The sequence below is a fragment of the Pygoscelis adeliae genome, unplaced genomic scaffold (assembly GCF_000699105.1).
Source record: "Pygoscelis adeliae isolate BGI_AS28 unplaced genomic scaffold, ASM69910v1 Scaffold42, whole genome shotgun sequence".
NCBI lineage: Eukaryota > Metazoa > Chordata > Aves > Sphenisciformes > Spheniscidae > Pygoscelis > Pygoscelis adeliae.
The window spans coordinates 6584938-6607014 of NW_008824283.1; the positions used below are offsets into that span (position 1 = coordinate 6584938).

Genomic DNA, 22077 nt, shown 5'->3' on the forward strand with positions numbered 1-22077 from the left:
CAAAAATGTGGTGGTTGGCTCAACGTGGAAAAATGAAGTTATGTGGTATTTTCCTTGATTTCTCTGTCCAAAGTATAGAAACAAGGCAAGAAGGCTCATCTCAGATAGCGTTCCCAGGCCCTTTGGGAGTTTAACATCCCAGGTAGTTGAGTGACTGTCTCGGGGAGCTAAGGGTCTGTATTTTATGCCATGTAAAAGCTAACATTGGTGGATAGCTCTCTGTGTGTGAAGAACATTGTTTTGTGCTCCATATTCTTTGTCACACAGGAAATATCAATACCTCTTGCTTCAAGAGTTGGTGCAGAAATGCCTATAGAAGGCCAAATTTCCTCCTTATTGTTAACTAGTTAGGAGCTGGAAAATGTCCAGAGGAGGATTTATTTCCTGCAAGTCTCCTAGAATTTTTTTTTATAATCCTTAGTATCACAAACTTTTTTGTTCTTGCTAGCCGTGTCAATGCACTGACCTTCCCCCGCTTCACTCCTGCTGAGTTATATCTTATGGTGGTGAATTCCACTGGCTAATGCTGTGCCTGATATTAAAAAGTGTTTAAGTAGTTTTCTGTCAACTGAAGGATTCTTATTTGACTAGGGTCCTGTCCATCATCTCTGAAGTACAGTTTTTGGTCTTTTAAGAGCACTCTACCTAAGTACTGGTGTACCAGAGCAGTACACTAGGAACGCTGTGAACATGAATTACATTGGTGTAATGCGATCTGTCTTTAAAAATACAGCCAAACAGAAAGAACTAGAAATGCTTTCCCGTGTTTTATAGGGCATAAACTGATGGCTGCAAGGATCAAAACATCTCACTTGCCTACAGCTACCTCTAACAGCATTGCACGTTGGAGTTTCTGTACCTTCTGAAGCAGAAGGGTTTTAACTGCTGCTGAGAAGAGAATTCTGCTCTTAATGAGACATGGATTTAATCCAGTGTGACACATTGTATGATTGGTCATGTCCTCAAGGCTGTGAGATGCTTGCATCGCATTTTTCAGTTTCTTCTCATTCTTTGCTTTTCTTTGTTTCTAAATGTTCAGTGGATTGTTTACTCAATGAGAAAGTCTTAAAAAAAAGTTCTGTTCTGTTAAATGCCTTTGGAAATGCAGGAAGCCACACTATTGCATGGAGTGAACATGTTTGGGAGCCTGAGTTAAGTGTGTTAACATAGAACAAATCAAGACTTTGGAGATGCAGGACGTGCTCTGGCCTCTTTAGTATACACTTTTTACGGAGTACTTGACTGCACTGTTGCCTTTCCCTGCCTTTTGAAGGGTGAGGAGAGATCTGGACAATGGGTAAAAGGCCTACACCAGCAATGTGTGGAGATCTGGGTGAGCAGGAGTATGGGAGGTCTTGATCTGTGGTAGGGCTGGTAGAAGAGTAGGGAGGAAGGTAGAGCTGCTAAACTGGGTATTGTACTTGTTCTAGTGCTCTCTGGCTCATCATCGAGTTCCAAGTATGACCCCGAGATCCTCAAAGCAGAGATTGCTACTACAAAATCCAGGGTAAGTGGTATGAACGGACCTTTGCTTGCCATGAGTAATCTTCAGATATTTCCAAACCTCATGGCAAATACTAAAAGGAGATGCCAAAGCAGTTGAAAAAGCTAATGTTGCCATTCTTAATCTAGGAGATAAATTACCAGGATTCTCAAATGTTGCAGTCTTAAGAGTTTGAAACACTTTTTTCCCTTAGACTTTAGACTTCCTTGGAAGCTGGCAGTACATACTGCTATACAGATACGCTGTGGGGTATTTAGCTGCGTGCTGGCTCCTCGGTGTGCCGCAGCACTGGAGAGCTGAGAGTTCTCTCCAGAGACTGGCAGCTGTTTTGTCCTGGGCTTAGTGAGGGTTGTTAGCAGCAGCAGTGTGTGCTCTCATGCAGAGCTCAGTTTGGGAAGAAGAAAGGACAAAAGTAAAGTAGGTCAGTCTGGCCTCTGTGGAGGAATATAAAACAGCAAGCTGTAGGGTCAGTGGATTTACAATATGTATTACCATCTTGCTGTGTTACTCATGCAGTGGGGCCTTTCATTTTGGTATCTTGCAGGATGGCTTCTATCGATGCAGTGTAACTCCTGTCCTGATGCTTAACGTTTTTTTTAATGACTGGGAAGGTTTTAAACATTACTGAGTAAAATCGACATGTGTTTCATTCCTGTCTCTTGAATTTTTCTCAGCTTTTCTGCTTATGAGATTGAAACTTCCCTTGAGCCCCTTATTAAGTGGTGTAATATCTGGGTACTGGATAAATCCCTAGCCAGTGATAATGTCCTGATGAGGATGCAGTCAGGGCTGTTAGCTGCTGTTGAGATGAACTGATTATCTGGAAACTTTGTTTGGAGTACTGTCTACACTGAATAAGTTTTGAATTGAATGGATAGTGCTGTACCTAAATATTCATGTAAAGTATCATTCTAAAAATGTGGCACCTTGTTACAGGTTAATAAACTCAAGAGAGAAGTAGCTCACATGAAGCAAGAGCTTCAGTACAAAGAGCATGGATTTCAAACACTGAAGAAGTGAGTTTGTTCTCAAGATCTTATTTTCAGTGTAGAACATCTCTGGCTTGTAATGCATCCCCCTCTACATTTATAAATAGCTGCCTAAATAACGTAAGCTGAAGTACGTTGCTGCTGCTATCTTTAGGCATATGCAACTGAAAGCAGTACACAGACATGGGGGTAGTTCTCTCAAATCAATGCCTCTGTGTGATCAACTGCATCATAACTGACTTCATGGCAAAAAGATTTTGAACCAGGATCTCGCCAGTTAAATGGTATTCTGTTTTACTCAGTATTGCTCAATATGGATGACACAGTACAGCCTATTGTCTTAACTATAAGAGCTATTGTTTTAGGGCACTGAGGAAAAATTTGGGGTGGAGTGGAAGGGGAGGAAAAGTTTCAGGTACTTACCTTTGTATGAATAGACATCTGGCATGTTTTAAGTAATGTCACTGGTTAATATCTTACTTATTATAAACGTCAACAGTGGTAGAATTCCTTTGAGAAGAGGGAAGGATGAGGTAGCTTGTAATTAGGTTGTGCAAGCAAATACATCTGTGCATGTGAGATCTATGCCTGGTTTTTGAAATCATGACTGAAAATAAGATAATTATCATAGATGGCTAAGTTGATCCTCTCTGGGTTAGAAACAAGGTAACTAGCAGCAATCTGCCCAAACATACTGTTTTGGGGGTTTCGTGTGCATCTTTGTCCTCCCTAAGGAGTCAAAGAGATGATATGGCTAAAAACAGAGTTCTGAAGCTTAACATACTTCTGAGTGGAGTAACTTAGGTGATGATGAGTGGGGTTCTTTGTTCCTTCTGTTGTCTTTGTTATATTTTGGAGTGTGTTTTTCTTAAAACTTAATGTCAAGATGCGTGCATCTGGGATGATTACATTAACTGGACTGTGAAGTGTTAGCTTACTGTATTTTTTTACATTTCCATGCAGAATTGACATGAAAATGTCTGATACTCAAGGTGGCTACAAACTTGATGAAGCACAAGCCATTTTAAGTGAAATGAAAGCTCTCAAGAAGGCTATCACATCAGGGGAGAAGGAAAAACAAGATCTCATTCAGGTGTTGAAACAGGATGACTTTATAGTATTTTATCTCCATTGCTATCAGATTGAATTTCTGAGAAGTAATTTAAGTATTTTGTATTTCAGATATGTGATCGAGATTCTTATTAACATAAATTAGTTCTGTATTGTGGTTGGACTGCAGCCTTTTTGTTCTTCAGATCCTGGAAATAAGAAGTATAAAACATAGCAGCTAACAGCAGTGAGCACTTGCTTAGAGACGAGTGTTTGTCTCAGGGTTTATTGGTCAAGAATGACTGTACTGCTGTCAAAGAACAGATCTGGAGAAGCCATGAAAACACTGTGGCTCACTTGGTCTGCCATCTCCAGCAAGAGAGCCTGTCTGTCTGGGCAAGACGGTGTGCTAACGCCTGTGGGCTGCTTCGTGCTGTGGGAGGTGCAGTCCAGCCATGCCTGACCTCATGTTTGCGGGGTCTGAGTGCCCACAGTAAACACGGTCAGATCTTAATCATGTAGTTTAGGCTAAAGCTATGGAGCTGCCGAGGTACTTTGAGCAGAAGTGAGCTCACCTCATGACTTTATGGTTTTAGAGCTTAGCCAGGTTAAAAGACAGCTTTGTGAATGACAGAGGATCCCAGTCAGACCTGTGGGCCAGCAGCGTGTCTGTGGAAAGCTCCAGCCCTTTGTTACCCCGGCAGTACCTGGATGTCAGCTCCCAGACGGATGTTTCGGGCAACGTGAGTAATGTGTGAGAAACCAAGTGCATGTGGAGACATTCCTCTGAACTATATGTAGTACTGCCTTAGTACGAGTTTCCAAGCATGGGCAAGTATTTATGAAATGGTACCTTCTCCTGGTTTAAACTTCAGTGTGACATTCATTTTTGTGTGCAGTGTTAACGTATCTCTAAAGGCAACCTGCTGCTTCCCCGCACTGCCTCTATTAGAACAACCGAGGTGGGAATAAAAGGGAAGGGAGTTTTATTTTGCCTGTAGGTGTAGCTTCTTGTTATACAAATATTCCCTTAGCTCTTTGTAGCAGTGATATGCTACTAGGCAAGAAACATTCAGCAGCTACATATGGGCTAAGCTCTAATGAGGACTCTTCCCTTAAGAATGCATTTGGCTTTTAGTGTGTTACGAGGGAGAACAATAGCATATGTGCAGATATTTTGATGCCATCAAATGTGTAGTACTCATAAACCTTCAGTCCCCCTTGTGCAACAGGATCATAACTGTCAGGTTGGTGCCAGCCTGAGCAAGGACTCGATCAGTGCTGTGGGTACATCACATGTCTCACAGGACATCACGGAAGCCTCTCCTGTGAACTTTCACTTAAATGTTTGCAGCCGCTTTCAGTCAGGGCCACACATGTGACTAAAGATCTGCGGATTTGGGCATGATGGGATGTCCCTTGTCTTCAAGACTTTACAACCAAAGCAAGATATCATCCAAAACAAAATGCAACGCAGCACTTAAAGATTGCAAACAGCATTTAAGAAGACAAATTACAAAGCTATTTCTGTTTGCATGGAAGTAGAAGCCCAAGAGAGATGTGGTAGACTTTCTTTTTCTGATAAACTAGGCCAAAAAGAGCCTCTGAATCTTGTGGGTTTTTAAGTATTTGAAGCAATCATGAAAAATTTAATCAAAGGCAATATTTTCCTATTCTGTGATTGGTTTAACTAGTAAATGAGTTTGACAAGAGCAAGTGTAACTTGTAATGTCATCAATTTCAATAGGGAATATCAAAAGAGGAGTGGTTACTAACTTGCTGATTTTATATTTTGTGTCTCAGTTTATTACCAGCAGCAATAACCAGTTGGCTGAGAAAGTGAGATTACGCCTTCAATATGAAGAAGCAAAGAGAAGGTAATTCTTTAGACTGTACCTTCTGGCTGTCACACAGCTTATTCTGAAGATATGTTTCACTAGACAAGGTGCCACTCAGATTGAAACCTAGTGTTACTGCTAAACAAACATGGTAACTTCTGAGCAAGTGAGGCAATAGGCTTTCTGGGCCAATGTTATCATTCAAGAAATAAATAACCATCATAGAAATTACTAAGGAGTGACTAATACATGAAGAATTCAGTCTGGCCACACCTGTGGGGACATAAGTGGTTTTGCTACCTGTTGCCAATGCTTCCCCATTCCTAATAAGGAGACTGTACTGCAAGGCATCTCCTTACCTTATTCAAAATGAAATGAATGTTTGCATGGCTTTAAGTCAGATAAGGAGGAATGTATATTGTGTTAACACCTAACGTATCAAAATATGGTCAATGACTACAATTTCAGAGCTTGTCTGCTTATCTGTAAGAATGTATGTTTTCACCCTTGCCCTCTGATCTGAGATGAATGAATAATAGATTTAAAAAATTCATATCTACTTAGCATGCTAATTTAGGCAAAAGTTTTCTGGGCTTTACTTTTTTAATAGGTAATAGCTAACTCAACTGTTTAGATAGTACCGGTATTTTTAAGGATAAATACTCTAGTTAAACGAAAAACCACCAAGTGATATTTAGACTTTGGCTGGGCTAGTCCTTGTTCAGCAATGTAACCATCAGTGGTGGTGACTTCAATTTTAACTGCTCTAAAGGGACTTTGCAATTCCAGAAAAACAAACTTCAGATGCATGGTACAATCTGTACTTGCGATATATGCAAAGGGAAGGGTTTTTTCTCCAGTTTCTGGTTAGAGATAAGAGCTTTAAGGTTGAGGTTACTCATAATGTTCTCTTTTTAGTATATTGGCATGGTCAACAGGCCATGTTTCTCAGTGGCGTAAAATTTGATCTGTATCTGTGACACTTGTCAAAGACTGTGTGTGCCCAGCTGCTTTTTGACATGAGCTTACACTTTTCCTAGGTTTAATTTTATCAGAACTGTATATTTTGCCAATCCAAGATGAACATCTACCTTGACATTCAAATCTTTCTGTGTCTTTTTAAAACAACATTAATATTAAGCCCCCAGATGCAGTAGTTAATTTTTCAATGTTAAAACTGCTCTTTACTTTTAAGCTTTGCTCAAGATCGCAATTTAATTCACACTGACTTTACATCTTCAGATTGAAGTGGAGCACTCTTACTTTAGCCTGTATCTTTTCCAAGGAGGGGCGAGTGAATAATGACAAACCTGAGAAGATCACTAATACGCTCTTTAAAAAGAGACAGAACTTTATAAAGGCAGCACAATAATTCATTTGAAGTAATGACGAAGGGCACACAACACTGCCTTGCAGTTAAAGAAGGTTTGATATCTCATGTCTGTCTTAGATTATCTATAGATATAGATTTTCTCAGAGTTTAAAAAACATGATCATGAGGAAAGATGGGTCTGAATAGGCATGAATAATTGATGCTAAAATGAAAAGATCTCCAGCTATCAGAGCACTGTGGTTTTGGCATAGTCTTTAGTAGGAGCTGCAGAAACAAATACCTTAACTGGTTTTAAGCTGGAACAATACTATGGATATAGTGACTCACAAGGAACCTTCTGCTTCTGTGAAAGTTCCTCCTTGTGATGTTAGAAGTATTTCCTGTCCCCACAGCACCATATTAAAATACGTTCCAAAAACACAACAGAAGAGCAAGTACTTTGCCCATGCACGTATTATGAAGGGAGCCAAATAGTGGAAATACGTCTGTTCTATTAGCTCTGCAATATCTGGAAAGGTAAAAGTTAAGGCTTTGAAATCAAGATGATCCTATATTAGTTAGGTTAGAACTACTAGATTTATAAAGGGATGGTGATTTTGAAAGTGGACTGTAGCAGACACTGTTTATAGTATTGTTATGGACCAGACTAAAGCCACAAATGTAGGTGAATATCCTGATTCTGCCTGTTCCCTTACCTACCACTAAGTCCTTTTCTTTCACAACTCGGTGAGACAAGAGCCCTAGAGCAAATAATGTTAAACCTGCAAAAAAGAACAAAGGGCAACTGCAGTGACAAACCTTTAGCTTAATTGGTTTGGAAACTGATAATGGGTATCATGTCAAAAGAAATGTCAGTACTACATCTTAACAAGGAGATAGCTACTGCAGCATAAATGTAATCAGAGATGGAACTAAATTGTGTTGTATAATTTCAGACATACAGTAGTAACTCGGTTGTATAGCACTTGCACTCTGTGCACTGGTTTAGTTCCTTCAACAGTTAAACTGTCAGCTTGGGTTTTGTGTGACTGGTGGTAATGCTGAGCTTTTAAAAGTATATTTTATAATCTCCTAAGATAGAATATTTCAAAGTCACATTTAGCAGCATTGCAACAATGGTGGGTATTTGACTGGTCAGTTTTTAGACCACACCTCCCACTTTGATTTTTTTTTTTCTGAAGAACAGAGGCTGATCTGATATAGGATCGTTAATTACTGGTTGTGGATGCACATCTTTATGTACGCTTCTGTGGAGATGCACGTGCTCTGAACGATCTCCAAAGAGACTAAAAATTTTACATGTTATGCCTCTATCACAGATAAGTGCCAGCTTTCCCCAGTAAAAAAAAAAAAGCAGACTTGATATGACAATGAATAAATCATCTAACTACCTTTTCCAGGTAAGAAGAAAACAGTTAAATAAAACTTGAGCTTCCTGTTCTGTGTTTTGTTCAGTCTTGCAAGCTAGTGGCTATTCAGAAAGACCGTGTGACCTGAGCCCAGTATCGCTGGTTTCTTTGCAATGCAAACCTAGCGTGGCTCGGCAATGATATATTTCAGACTCGGTCAGTGAATGCCGAAGGGCTGGAGTCTTCAGCCAAATGCCAGGCAGTCTGCAAAGCATTTCTTTTGTAATGATGCTGTTTTATTGGAAAAATAGAATATATAAACCTCCTTTTAACTGAGAAGGGGGAAAAAATGATCATTTACAAAAGGTAAAACTTGAGGCTAGTTTAACAAAGCTGTTAGACTCGGAAATGCATAGGGAACAAATTCCAGTGGAAAAGCCATATCCATGCAAATGTATGCCAAAAGTGATCAGATTAATGCCAACCGATCCTCTTAAACTCATATCCCTTCAAAATGCACAGAGGAATTCTTGGATTATGAATTAATGCCACTGTTAATTCTTCATTGGAGCACAGTGTTGCACTTAATCAGGCACTCAAAAACAAAACAGCTCCTAGGAAGACCTAAAAATAGCTGAGCTGAATATCTATCAATTATGGAACTTTAATTAGAGTAAGCAACCTGCTGTGGGAAATGGGTTTACAGAAAGTGAGGCTTCTCTTCAGAAAGGTGATCTCTAGTCTATCTCCTGTGATGGAGGAGGCAGGTCAGTCTGTGTGAGCCTAACCCTTCACAGACTGTCTCGGGGATCGAGTTCTTCTTGGCCTCCGGAGCTTGGAAGACAAAGCTTTATTCTTCAAGGCCATTCAGCAGTCGTGTAGCTGCTGCTGCCCAGATCTGCATCTTATTACTTCACACACTTTGATTTTGCTAGTTGGCATTCAGTTTGCTCTGTGCCTGCATGTGTGCTGGTTTGCTGGAGGAAGTGTGCACCATCCTGTGCGTTTCTGTAGCATAAACCAAATTCTGGAAATCCGCATCTCTAGAAAGAGATTAGTACCCGCAACTATTTGTTGTGCCTAATTTAAGTCCAGTAATTCTGTCACCAGATCACAAAGCCATTTCAAAGGGAGATGAATATTGGACTTTCATTTTACATGTACAGCATTTCACTTCCATTTCTTTTGCGTTTGCTAAACCTGAGTGAGAAATTAGCCTGAGTTAATCACATGAAGGGGCATGTATGCCTTGGCTCTCTGGCCTTCAGTCAGGTGAATTATTTTTGCAAATAATTTGCCTTGTATTGCAAAATACTTTTTCTCCTTGTTTGCCTTCTAAGTTTTTGTAATTTTTCCACCCCAGCCCATTCTTCCCTCCCCATTCCCTGCTCCTCACTCAATCATTTTTGGTTGTGCGAGTTCTAGAAATGCAAGTCCTTGGTAACTTATTCAGCTTAAGCGGTACTATTGTTTCTCACCAGACTACCATGATCACCCCATCAGGTCATGAAGAGTTGTAGGTCAGTGAGTTCAAAGGAGACAGCTTGCTTTGGGAAGACTGACGTTACTACCATTGGTTCTGTATTCTGGCCTGCTGCTGTTTTTTTGCTTCCCTCTGTATGTTACATTGCAAAGTTGATCATTTGTGGAGCTAACTGAGCAGTTCAGATACTTGGGAGCTGGGGAATGGGCAGATAGTTGGAGTGAGCAAGCCTCCTTACCTGCCACAAGCTGTGCTCTCCTCTGCTGTCCATCAAAGCTCTTGCTAAATTCTAGATGTGTGTTGCCCTTGCTTTTAGTAGTCATCTTCCTGCTTGAGATAATGTGGTACGGTGCTGAAGGATTAGTGAACCAGACTTTAAACTGAAATCTGGAATGATACCTCTAATGAAAATGGACTTTAAATTTCATGCAAATAAGTGGCTCTGGATTTAGGTAGGTTCATATTGCCTCTTCAATTCTTCACATCCTCAGGTGTGTGTTGCACAAGAAGTAGCGTAGCTCTTTAATGTGTCCAAAACGCTTACTGTTGAGTCAATAGTTGGATTCTTCCAGTAGCAGCATGCAGATGATTAACTTCCTCATTGTAAAGGCAAAATTAGTTTCTAAACTTTTGAGTAACCACTGTTTTTTATCAGCCTATCTGAATCGTATACGGAGAGTATACAGTTCTTTTCCATAAAACTGATTAAAGATCAGATATCTACCACGTGATACTCTCCACACCAGGTACTGTGAGGTCATTAGCTGTAAGGCATGTGAAACACCCTATAGTATATCTGACAGCTTTTTTCAAGATCCAGAACTTCTGTTACACTATTCCCTGACTGGTGGGCACTGCAGGTTAGCTAGAGACGTAGCTTACCATTGGGAGCAAACCTGAGTTTAAATCCCATTCTGCATGTCAACCTCCTGGCAGTGCCATCACTTGACAGTGCCCTGGCAAGGAGGGCATGAGGGTGAGGGTAGTTGTCCCTGAGCTGAGAGTTGTCTTCAGGGTAATGGAAGATGTGGTTGGTCGTGTGCACCTTTGTGTGTCTGGAGCAGTAGCCCAGACACTCCTCGTGGAATAACTGCCTTTTTTTTTTTTTCTGCAGAATAGCAAACCTGAAAATACAACTGGCTAAGCTTGACAGTGAGGCCTGGCCTGGTGTGCTAGACTCTGAGCGGGATCGTCTAATGTTAATTAATGAGAAAGAGGAGCTCTTAAAAGAAATGCGATTTATTAGCCCCAGAAAATGGACTCGAGGAGAGGTGGAGAGGCTGGAGACGGAGAGAAGGCGCCTAGAGGAAGACCTTCAGGCTGCTAGAGACACTCAGAGCAAAGCTCTAACTGAGAGGTGGGTTACTGGGCATAGGACAGAGCTTGTCTTGTTGGATGAGAGGTAATTGGGAACAAGCAGCAACATCCCCTGGCTGAATGCTGATAGCAGTGTGCCCTCAGATTTCCAGGAGACCATTTCTGCTTACAAGGTTTCTGAAATCATCTCCCAAAAGAAACCGCCCGCAAGTCTTACTCCCGAAGTGGGGAAAGGTGGTTGTTCCTACAAATGGATCCTGTATGAGAATGTAAGAAATGCTCAAAATAGCCCAGTATAATGTTAGTGTACGATAATGTTTCTGTGTGCAGCCAGCTCCTCGCAGCGGCTTCTACAGTTGCTGTGCAGTCTGGAGCTTGGTAAATGTCAACAGATGGAATTTTAAATTTTAAAAAATTGTTGTTTGTTCTGAGCATCCTTGTATGCAATTCCTGTAGGAACTGGTATTTGACAGGGCTGTGGGAGTTGCATGGAATATCCTGTGCATCTGAACTAGCTGAAAAAAATGCCATCTATCCTCCCTAATTTTACTTGTGTTGCAGGGGGAGATCTCATGGGGATGTATAATGAGGATGAGTGGTGCGCTAGGCATTGCCTACAAGCGCTTTACAATCTGGATGTATTAATGTGGGTGGCTATGGTAATGTTACTTTTAGCTGCAGTCTCTTGAATATATATGGAATAGGTGTGTTGCTTTCACTCTCTCTGTGGCTCTATATTTTCATTTCTTCTACATGCTCAGTATCCAGACTACACCAATTTTCTACATAGTCTTTTGATGTTTTTATCACGCTGGAAAAATGTAGGCATCTCAGATGTTTCAGCTGCAGGACTTTTACCAGCCTGAAACATCTGTGGTTTGACAAATGTTTCTGGTCTTGCTGTAAGACAAACACTTCCATTTGTGATTTTTAGGAATATGGTCCAGTTCTAGTGTCCCAAAGAAACAGTATGTTTCTGGAGAAGGATTTCTTGTCCAGAGGCCTGTTAAGTTAGAGAATGAGCACCCAAGTGCACGTGTTTGTCTTAAACTAATTCAGGTGTGAAATAAAACTGAGATGTTGCTAAAGTCCATAATTCATGTAAAGCTGTAATGCGATGGTTAATAACTAAATCATGTAAACCTTAGTCATCCGTGGGCCTTACTGAAAGCAAATGAAAGCATTTACACCTTTATTAGCACAGAAAGTATAAGAATGCAATGGTGTATAGCAAGCAAAATCTGCTAGACTTTTTTGACGCCTGATCCTAGGAACATTAACTTTCATAGTACTAGCTGTAATTATTTTCCCTGTTGTGAATGTCTGCAGGATTGAGTTCCGCGTTTTAAGAGTATTCGAACTTGGTAAACACCTATGCATCTTGACCAAATTCTGTCCCACGTTATACTGTGTATTCTTATTAACTTCTGTAGGATTTCATAGAAAAAATAGAATTTTCCTATACTCTTCATTTTAAATAGTAAATGCTGCTTTAGCTCATCTTTTTCTTCTATCTTCTCTTAGATTGAAGTTGAATAGCAAAAGAAATCAGCTAGTCCGAGAACTGGAAGAAACAACGCGGTTAGTTGCAATGTTGCACACTCAGCTGAAAAGGTATGTAACCTTTTACAGAAGTTGTAGGTGCTTTAACTGCACATGGTGTAACTGCCTTTCTCTGCTAACAATTTCATCTCCGAACAGAGAGGTCTAAAAGGCCTTTCAGTTACAGTCGTAACCTCAGACCCCTGTGTAGTCAGTGGAAAACGAAGTCTTGAGGATTATATGTCCCACTCAGTTTAGATGGGTGCTTTAGAATGGGATAAATAACCTTGTGGTGGTGCCTCTGTCTGACAACAGAAGGAGTTTCCGCAATCCCTTCTATTTTGGACATGTAACATTAAAGTGACTAAGGATAGTTGAGATTTTTTTACTAATGTTTGAATTACTGAAGTATTAATAAATATGTTAAAGACAGCTTAACGCTTCACACAGCAAGTGAAGTGAATCTTAGTAATGCAACTGCTGTTAATGTATGAGTGTCTTGATACTTCTATAAATTAATTCCAAGTGTGCTGTTGCTTGCAATGTAGACAATGTATTGAGATATCGCTGAATCTGCTGTGGTTCATGTGGTATATAGAAATGTTTCTGCAGTCGTAATGTGGGCTGGTTGTTCAGGCTGTAGTTTTGGAAGAGCATAGGATTACTCTTTCCAGACAAATGCGTGACTGCAGGCAGTAAGGCCAAATCATCATTAGCTAAAACTATGTTTTTATTTTTTTGACTAGGAAGAGAGTTTGGGGGTTTTGTTTGGTTGAGGTTTCTCCTATCAGTGTGTACTGAATTTACTCTGTTTGTAGCTTCTGCTCCACTTGGATTCTGTTTCATTTTGTGAAGATGACACCGAAAAGACTGGAAAAATCATAGTGCGAGACTGACATGTAAATAAGCCACCATGGAGAATAGCTATCTGTGATGCTCTTATGCAGTGGAAATGCATCATATTTTCATTTCATCTAGCTGATTAGGGATCTTTTGAGGTGACCGAGAAGCATGTGAAACTAATTTCTTCCTAACTATGTGCCCAGTGTTCTTGGCATGCTCCTTCATAAGAATAAGCATTTGTTATTAACCCCATAATGCAAAATGTCTGGCATTCAAAGGTATGCACCAAATGAAGTTGAGCCCAGTTTGTTGATAGGGCAAAGATTAATTAAAAAACCTCCCTTTTGATAGTGAAATACACTGACAAGCTGTAAATTTATTAGTCCTTGCCAGATCTATCTATACTGCCAAAATGCGAAAACATTTACCATGTTTCAGTTATGTTTCATCCAAAAGCTTTTTTGAAGAAACGTGATGCAGTGCACATCTGTCATACAAATGCAGAAGACATTTTGTGCCAAAGTTACACTAAATTCTGCGTACTTGCCTTTTTCGCATAAGGTCATGGGCATAATTGTATGACTACAGCTTCTAGCTTTTACCCCATAAATAATAAATAAGGAATTATTAGGCTTATTAACATCCTCACTGTTTTTCAGTGGGGCAACTTAAGCCACTTACACATATGCAGACATTTTTCAATAGCTAATCCATATCTGAATTGAGGGTTTAAAGGTCTTTAAACAGTCAGGAACGAGCAAGGTATTTAATGTCTGGAGCAGGAGTGTTTGGTTTAAATGGAATTTCTAGGGATGGTATATGTTGTAGTCTGTACCGCAGGATTTCTTGGGCCTTCTGAGCAGAAAAGTGTGCTGTGGTGTCTGGGCTTTCTCATCTGAACAGACTTCAGCACCTGCTTAAAATTAATTTTGCTGTCAGTTATGTTCTGAAACTAGATTTCTAGGGATAAATAACTTGTGTGAACTGATTTCACAGCCCAGCCCCAATTCTTTTCCTTCCTCTCCTGGCCCTGGATTTCATGTAGCAGTCTTTCACATAGGTGAATCCTGCCAGTTTTCTGGTAACTGCTGGCTGTTGTGATCTCTGGGGGCCAGCTCCAGGCAGCTGTGGTATTGCCTTTTGGCTGGGGGTCCAAGATTGAGGCAAATGGAAGAAAATTTCCATACGGACAGACAGTTGGTTGCAATAACTTAGTCTTCTTGCATGGGCCTTGTTGGTTTTTTGTGGTCTGCTTTGGAGATTAACAGGAACTATAGATTTTTTTTCCCAGGCAGATGCGGGAGGAGAATGTTGTCACTAATTTTAATTAATTTGAAACAATTCATTAGAGTTGTTTTGGCTAAACAAGGACTCTTATGAGGCTGATATGGTGAGTAGAAAAATGTGTATTAACTATATTATTTTTACTGAAAAGTGACCCAACTTTTCTGCTGGGTAGACTGGTTCAGGATCATTGTGGGGACTAATGCATATGGCCTAACCTAACAAAGCAAAATGTACCACGTGGGCTTAGAGATTTGGTGACATTGCAGTGTTTTCCTGAGAAATCAGGAGATACAGTATAATGGTTTTCTGACTTGTTTCCTTCAGTCTCTCCACCAGCATGCTCTCCCTCTCCTCGAGCAGCAGCCCTGGTTCTCTTGCATCTAGCAGAGGATCTCTTGCCACCTCCAGCCAGGACTCATCCACCTCAGCCAGTTTCACTGATCTCTACTACGAGCACCTAGAGCAGTTGGAGCAGTTGGACTCGGACTATCAAAACAAGCTTGACTTGCTCTTAGAAGGAGCCACTGGATTTAGACCGTCAGGCTGTATCACCACTATTCATGAAAATGAAGTAGCGAAAACACACAAAGCAGATGCCACCAGTCGCATACAGGCTCTGAGATCATTGTCTGGTACTCCAAAATCCATGACATCGCTATCTCCAAGGTCATCTCTCTCTTCTCCATCTCCACCTTGCTCTCCACTGGTGATAGACCCACTCCTAACTGGTGATGCCTTTTCAAGCCATATGGATTTTGATGATGCAGAGATAAGTACAAATCTCTCAGAACTCACCCTAAACACTGGGAGTGGCAACTGTAGACTGGAAGAGCCTAGAGCAGGAGATAAACATCTAGATCAAGGTATGGTAACAAACTATTCGCATACACACGTGTGCATTTATTTTTAATGTAGTTTATAAAGCATTGAGAAGCAAGTATTTAAAAAAACTGAGTCATCTTGATACCTTTGTGTTGAAAAGTGTATTCAACTGTGTGTTCTACCTTGCTTGGGAGAAAGGGTTGTAATTTTAATTTGTACACAAAAAATACCGCTGATCTGATGAGTCTTGCAGAAGGCTCTATCTAGGTGTGGTTTTAGTGTACTTGTATGCATGTGTACACAAATTACAGGGATTTCATGTGCAAATATAATGTGGTTGTGGTGGGATGCCTCGTTTAATTTGGCACTTAACTATTCAGAATGTCATATAGTGTTTTGGGTCTGAAATTGGGAGGCATGTAATGACATATTGACACAAACTTTTTGGCCAAGCTTTTGAGGAAGACTGGGAAAAAGGCATTTAGCTTAATAGTTAACAAATTATAATAAAAATCCTTCCTTGCCACCTCAGCATACACAACATCTTGCTCTGGTTCCCAGTAAATCAGTTGCAAAGAATTTATTAACTTCAGCTGAGCAGACATGTCAAGGCTGTACTTGAATTTCTGCTGCTTTGAGGAGGATGGTCTCTTAGCAACAAAAATGTGTTTAGATGGTGAGCATGATAAAATAAGACACTTAGAGCTAGTGGATGTTCTCATATGTGCATATGGCTTATTGGTGGGTGGGAAGGGTTCATCCCTTTTTAGAATGATGGCCCTGCTGAAGCGGATGGAAAGCAGTAGGCAGCAGTCAGGGCACTCGTGCTAGGGCCTGTCTGAAGCCCTTGCAACTGTAGTTGGGTTAAATCCAAAGGAGATGAGTGAAATGACTGGATTTGTAACTGCAGTGAAGAAGAGCTTTGAAGGCAATATAAACTTGCCAGCTATAGCCGTATGAACCAGCAGTGCAGTTTGTTTTTCACAGGATTATAAAACAGCCTATGTGAATAAAGGGAACTAGCACCATGTTATCACTGCCTTCTGCGTTAGGAAGGCTGATACTATTTAAAAAACAATAAAAGACATGAGTGCAGTTCTTCCCCTTTGAGCTACCATTTTCCTACAAGCAAAAGGTATTATGCTTTTGAGTAGGAAACAGTAATTATTCTTATTAGAACTGGACGCTGATTAGTTTTAACCTTTTTAGTTCTTCAAGATTTGTCAAGGCTCAGGTGTTAAGCAGATTAAGTGATTATTACTGTTAGCCAGTCAGCAGACAAAATAATCACCATAAGTAGTTTATTTCAGGGCAATAATGAGATGAGATTTTATTCCTCAGGCATTTTGGGGGGGGGTTCAGTGGAACACCCGAAATGTGGTGGCTGGATCTGGGGTGGTCAGTACTTGGCCTCATGGGCAAAGCATGCTCACGTGTTCCTGTAAGTAGAGCTGAATTGTATATATCTGAGGGATTTGCTTTTTGTTTCTGTTAGAAAATGTCCCTGCTACCTTTGAGGCTGAAATAAGGTTTCTTCTCTTACCTGAGTGGTACCTGAGCGATGTAGGTGAAACTAATAGCAAGCCCTGGAATCTGGCAGAGTCTGGCATTCCCTGAGGAAATGGCGCGGATGTGAGGCCAGTGCATGGCATGGTTCTTCAGGGCCTTGTCATGGTGTGTCCAGGAGAGCCCACGGAAGGGGAGATGGCAGGAAGTGAAGAGCAAACTTTATATTCCTGATATGAGTGGGGAAAAAAGGTGAAAAAACATAGGAAGTGCTATCTGCCTGCTTGAAAATATAGAAGGGAGTTGAGTCATTTCTGAACTCTTCCATAAACTTCTTTTAGCGTGATACCTCTTTAGAGACTTAAAACAGAAAATCCAAATTTTGTGTTAATTAGTCACATGAAAAAGTTACAGGTTCAGTCTGTCTGTAAAACTTGCAGGGCTGAGCTTCCAAGTCCTTTGCAAAAAAAGTAAGGAAAAGGATGGCTGCACGATGAATCCTTTTCAGGGAACCCGTTCATCTTTATTCGGGTTTACACTTTAGCATTCTGTTGTACAAACAGATACCCACTTCGTTGCTGGGTTTTGTGCACCCTCTGTATTCACCTCCCTTGGCCACAAGGTGCTTGGGTGAAATGGTCAAAAATGAAGACTTTCTGGGTTGAAATGAGTAAACGGCATTGGCAATTGAGGGAGATAGAGGTTGAGCCTGCTGGAGTCCTACCTGCGGTGTCCTTCCTGGTAAGGAAGCCTCACGCGGAGGGATTCCCGGAGTGGCGTTTCTGGGAGCGGTGCGTAAAACTCAAACAACTTGATCTAGAAAGCCAGCCAGTGGGGAAGAAATTATTTTCATATTAAAACCATGGAATGGGGGGCTACAAAGCAGCACTGAGGAAAGAAGAGACATAGTTCTGACCCTGCCCGCATACCTCCAGCACAGGCCAGGGCAAGCGGAGTGCAGCGGGGGCCAGGCCCTTGCACACGGCAGGAGGGAGGATGGATTAAACTGGGAATGCCAGTGTTAAACAGATCCATTTGTTTCAGTTAATGACTGATATATTGTGTTACAGATGCTAACTTTTATTCATGTGGTTTGGCCTGTGGGGAGAAGGTCTGGACATTTTTTTATGTCCAACAGTTCCATGGGAATACCAAGATGAAAAATACCATTCAGTGGTGGTGTCAAAAAATACATGGATAAATAGGCCCAGATTGTACATGTGCACTCAATATATTGGTTTTACCTGTAGCACCCTCTACTGTTGATTGTAGAACAAGTCCTTATATTATTCCATAAGCCTATGTTGAGCTTGCACACTTTTTGCAGCAATGTTTTTTTTAAATGCATGTTTAATTCTTTAAGTGACTTTGAGTCCATGCAAAAAAAACCTCCGCAATCTGCTTTGTAATAAAGAAAATATGGGATGGAGACTATATATTGGTTTGGGGGCATGTGCTTTCCTAAGGCTATGGGAGAGAGGGACCACTTTGGAAAGATGAAAGCCCCTTGGAGAGGAGTGTGTTGCCACATGTCTGCTATGGGGTTACAGCTGCTCCCACTGTGACAATGTGGCGCCTCCTTGTCCTTGGAGCAGGTGCCCCAAAGCCCTGCCAGAGAGGGAGAGCCAAGAGCTGGGTAGGTCCCAGCCCTTGTTAGCCCCCTTGGCAGACAGAGCTCTCCAGACTCTCAGCTGAAGCATACACCTGTGGAAATGTGATGGTTCAAGTGAAAAGATGCAGAATTTACAGAAGTTTCCAGGGCATATATTTCCCTGTTTTGTAGCCCAAGAAAGTGAGTAACACCTCTGCAAAACTCCATGCTTCAACTTCCCCAGTTTCTCTTCCTATCTCCTTCTCCCTGCATTCCTGTGTGTGGCTGCTGTTTTGAATCCTCTAATCTCTTTCTCTCCATGTTTAGCCAGTTAACCTGGTCTTTCTGGACCCATCTTCTGACCTGTGTACGTCAGCCTTTTGGGTTCAGGGGTAGGCGGGTGTATTTTTTTGCTGTTTCCCCTCCTTGAAGCTAAATTTTTGGTATAAGCTCTCCAGGTGGGATATACCCCTCGGCATAATCCGTACTTGGCCAGAGCTTGGTCAGTAGCGTTTGCCTTGCTGCTGCTCTCTGGGTAGCTAGGACCAGAAGGCCTACTGCCTGCTTAAGGGTGAGTTGCAGTAGAAGCTGTTTTATTGGTTCATATTTATAACTTCACTGGAATTCACAAGCTCTGCTTCTTCTGCATGTTGCTCATCTTGTCATGGGTACCTCCCTGCCCTTCAGGTGCTTTGAAAGCCTCTCCTCGCGTTGTCTGCGAGGACCCGCACCCATGGAGGTGCCAGGGGTATCCAGTTGTAATGCACTCAGTACAACCAGTGTGTAACCTCAGCCTGTGGGTACGCTACTGCAGGACCCAAGTATTAAATGGGCACTGACTGTGCAATGAAGCCCTGCTCTCGCCTCCACCACACAGGCTGTTCCTCTGGGCTTTTTGTTCTCCAGGGCAGTCGGGCATGTTCCTGAAGCACTAACTTGACGGTGGCTGTTGAGCACAGCCTGCCCTACCTGTGTCCTCTCTGTCTTCAGAAATGTGCTGTTGCTTAACAATACTTGGGTGGGGAAAAAATGCAATTCAAGGGGAAGATAAGAAAAAAGCTGCTCCTGATCCAGACAGTTTGTTTTCATTAACACCTGTTTTTGATTTTCCTCTGTGCTTTTCTGATAGGTATAAATACAGCTGGAGGGACGGCACTGAAGGTGGCGTGTGTGTCAGCTGCAGTGTCTGATGAATCTGTTGCTGGAGATAGCGGGGTATATGAGGCGTCTGTACAAAGGTAGACATCAGATTTCTCTCTAGAAAGAAGCCAATGACTCAGCTTTGCACACAGGAGTCAGCTGGAATAATGCTGGTTATGATCTTTTTTGTAATTTGGTGGCTAAAGTTCTCAATCTCAGATTTCTTAATATGTCTGAAAAAACTAGGAGCGGGTTGAATTTGATGATCAAAATGACCCATGCTTCCCATAATGAAGTAGCTGAAAGCAAGCTCACAGAGAACTGTTTGAACAGCTGGTCTGTTTGTGAAGGTGCTGGTAAGCTGTGACTGCTGTCTTGACGGGGGTAGCGGAGCCATCTGGCAGGTGTAAAGTTCCCCTCCTGTCAGTCAGACTGGTGTCAGTGACAGCCCTCAGTCAGTGTGAGAGGACTTTGGGATGTTTAAGGAAGATAGCAGAAGCACCTTGAACTGCCTCATGGATGTGTACGTGCTGCAATGCAGTTCCCGAATGCTTGGATCCAGTATGTGATTTCTGCAGGACTTTTCCCCCTAAGTGCATAGCTTATAGCCGGAGCTGGGCGTCACTGCTCTTGCTGGGTTTCTGGACCTCCCTTACTGCTTGCTAAAGCTATCTGGGGTAGCTTGACAAAAAGTTCACTGGAAGGTACTGATCTTACTGATACCTGGTTTGGCTGCATCTAACGTGGATTTTCTCACTATTTTATTGGCATTGAGAAGAATTATGGGGTCATGCGTTGCAAGACGCAACTGTAGAGGTGAAAAACTGCTCATCTCGTATCCCCCTCGTTCATTCATTATCTTCATTAATTCTCTAGATAAGTGAGTAATTTTTTGTTTCCAGCACGATTCACCTTACAGAAGCATTGCACATTCTTGTCAAAGTAGACCTCATGGGTGCAAGCCAGGCAGTCAGACAGCTGGGTGTCTTAGGGCCCCTGTGTCCCCTCAACGGGACAGGGAGCTCTGCGGACAGGGGAGGAGGGATAATGTGTGACAATTACAGAAGGCATCCCGTGCACACTCGCATGCCTGATGTTACTTAATGTTCTTTAGGTTGTTGACTTACCAACCTTTAAGGACTACAGTAGCATTTTGATGCCTATAATAAATGGTGAGGGTAGGATGAGCAATGCGTTTGTCCTCTGTAGCTGAAATGTAATGAAATACAAGAGAGTGCTAAGTAATATGGAAAATACTTCGAAGAGAAGAATGCTAATCCTGTTTTAATGTGCTGCAGTATAGCCTCTGAGCCAATTAGACAATGAATGTAGCTTTGGGGACTTTCAGTGCATAAAGCTTTGGAGGAGGAGTACATTGGGAGGAAAATGATGCAGGTAGCTGTTTCAAGGAAGACCAGTCAGTGTACTCTGTCACTTTTAATGTGCTTAGGGAAGTTTGATTTCTTAAAGAAACAAAGGAATGACTTAAATCTAATCAAATTTGAGAATTTTTGCTGTCATGGTGCAGGACAGGATTGCAGTTGTTAAGTCTTATTTCTGTTGCTGGGCAGTCAGCTGTCTTTACTAAAATCCAGTCAAAGGAACCCTTTAAAAATCCCCCACTGCCTTATTTTTGCACAGTCTTTTGTGTGGCTTTTTTTGGCAGTGAAGGGGAAGGCATATGACTTTCTGCTGATAAGCACTGTAATACATACCTCTAAGGATGATTGCACTTACTTCTTAAATGGGCTTTCTTTTAGCTGCTAATTTTACAAAATCCATATACCCAACCCCTGCATGGAAGGGAAAAGATCTTGTATCACCTAAATGCTAGCACTTCAATAGGAGGGAAATCAAGTCCTTAATTGTCTTTGATTTCTTTCAGACCACGTGTGTCAGAAGTGATGGTGTTTGACAGTGATGATACAGAAGCAGTTGGGACAGCTAAAGTGCAAATTGCAATGAGGTAAGCACTACACATTTTTACTGGATTTTCCTTCAAATGGAAAGAATGATATATGGGATTTAAAAGATAGTGCTTTCTGTTTTCTTATCCTGTTTATCCTGCCCTATTAGTATTAACTAACTAATGCCCTCTTTGTAGTGTAATGGAGAATTACACTCGACTCTAGGAGGTCCTTGGCCCGGTTATCCTCTTTAGGGTCAGTGGAAATCAACTGGTGATAGTGTGGTATGAGGGTGCAAACTAGCAATGGGAGCACTGACAGTGCTGGGCTGGAGAAAGCCTTCTGCTGGCTTGCAGTCTCCTTTGGTGTGCAGCTTGTGGGGGAAAAACTGCTGAGAGTAAATGGCAATCATAATCATTGACCAAACCTTAATCCCACAAGTAGTGGGTAAGGCATAGGAAGGTAGGCACAGAGGCATCTTCCTTAAATGACTTAGTGGAAGATTATTTATGATTTGAGGGAAAATAAGTAGCGCAAAGCTCTCGTCATGGCCATCAACGGTAAAACAATGGTGAC

General features: G+C 41.5%; 1 protein-coding gene across 1 annotated transcript in view; it reads left to right on the forward strand.

The window, feature by feature from the left end:
• WWC1 (WW and C2 domain containing 1) overlaps window positions 1-22077 on the forward strand; it is a 60153-nt gene that overhangs the window by 27434 nt on the left and 10642 nt on the right. Inside the window, exons 4-13 of the mRNA XM_009318517.1 lie at window positions 1431-1507; window positions 2441-2520; window positions 3457-3586; window positions 4140-4286; window positions 5347-5420; window positions 10661-10903; window positions 12388-12477; window positions 14860-15398; window positions 19584-19692; window positions 21480-21560. Of these exons, the coding sequence (XP_009316792.1) occupies window positions 1431-1507; window positions 2441-2520; window positions 3457-3586; window positions 4140-4286; window positions 5347-5420; window positions 10661-10903; window positions 12388-12477; window positions 14860-15398; window positions 19584-19692; window positions 21480-21560 (1570 nt within the window). The remainder of the gene's footprint in view (window positions 1-1430; window positions 1508-2440; window positions 2521-3456; window positions 3587-4139; window positions 4287-5346; window positions 5421-10660; window positions 10904-12387; window positions 12478-14859; window positions 15399-19583; window positions 19693-21479; window positions 21561-22077) is intronic.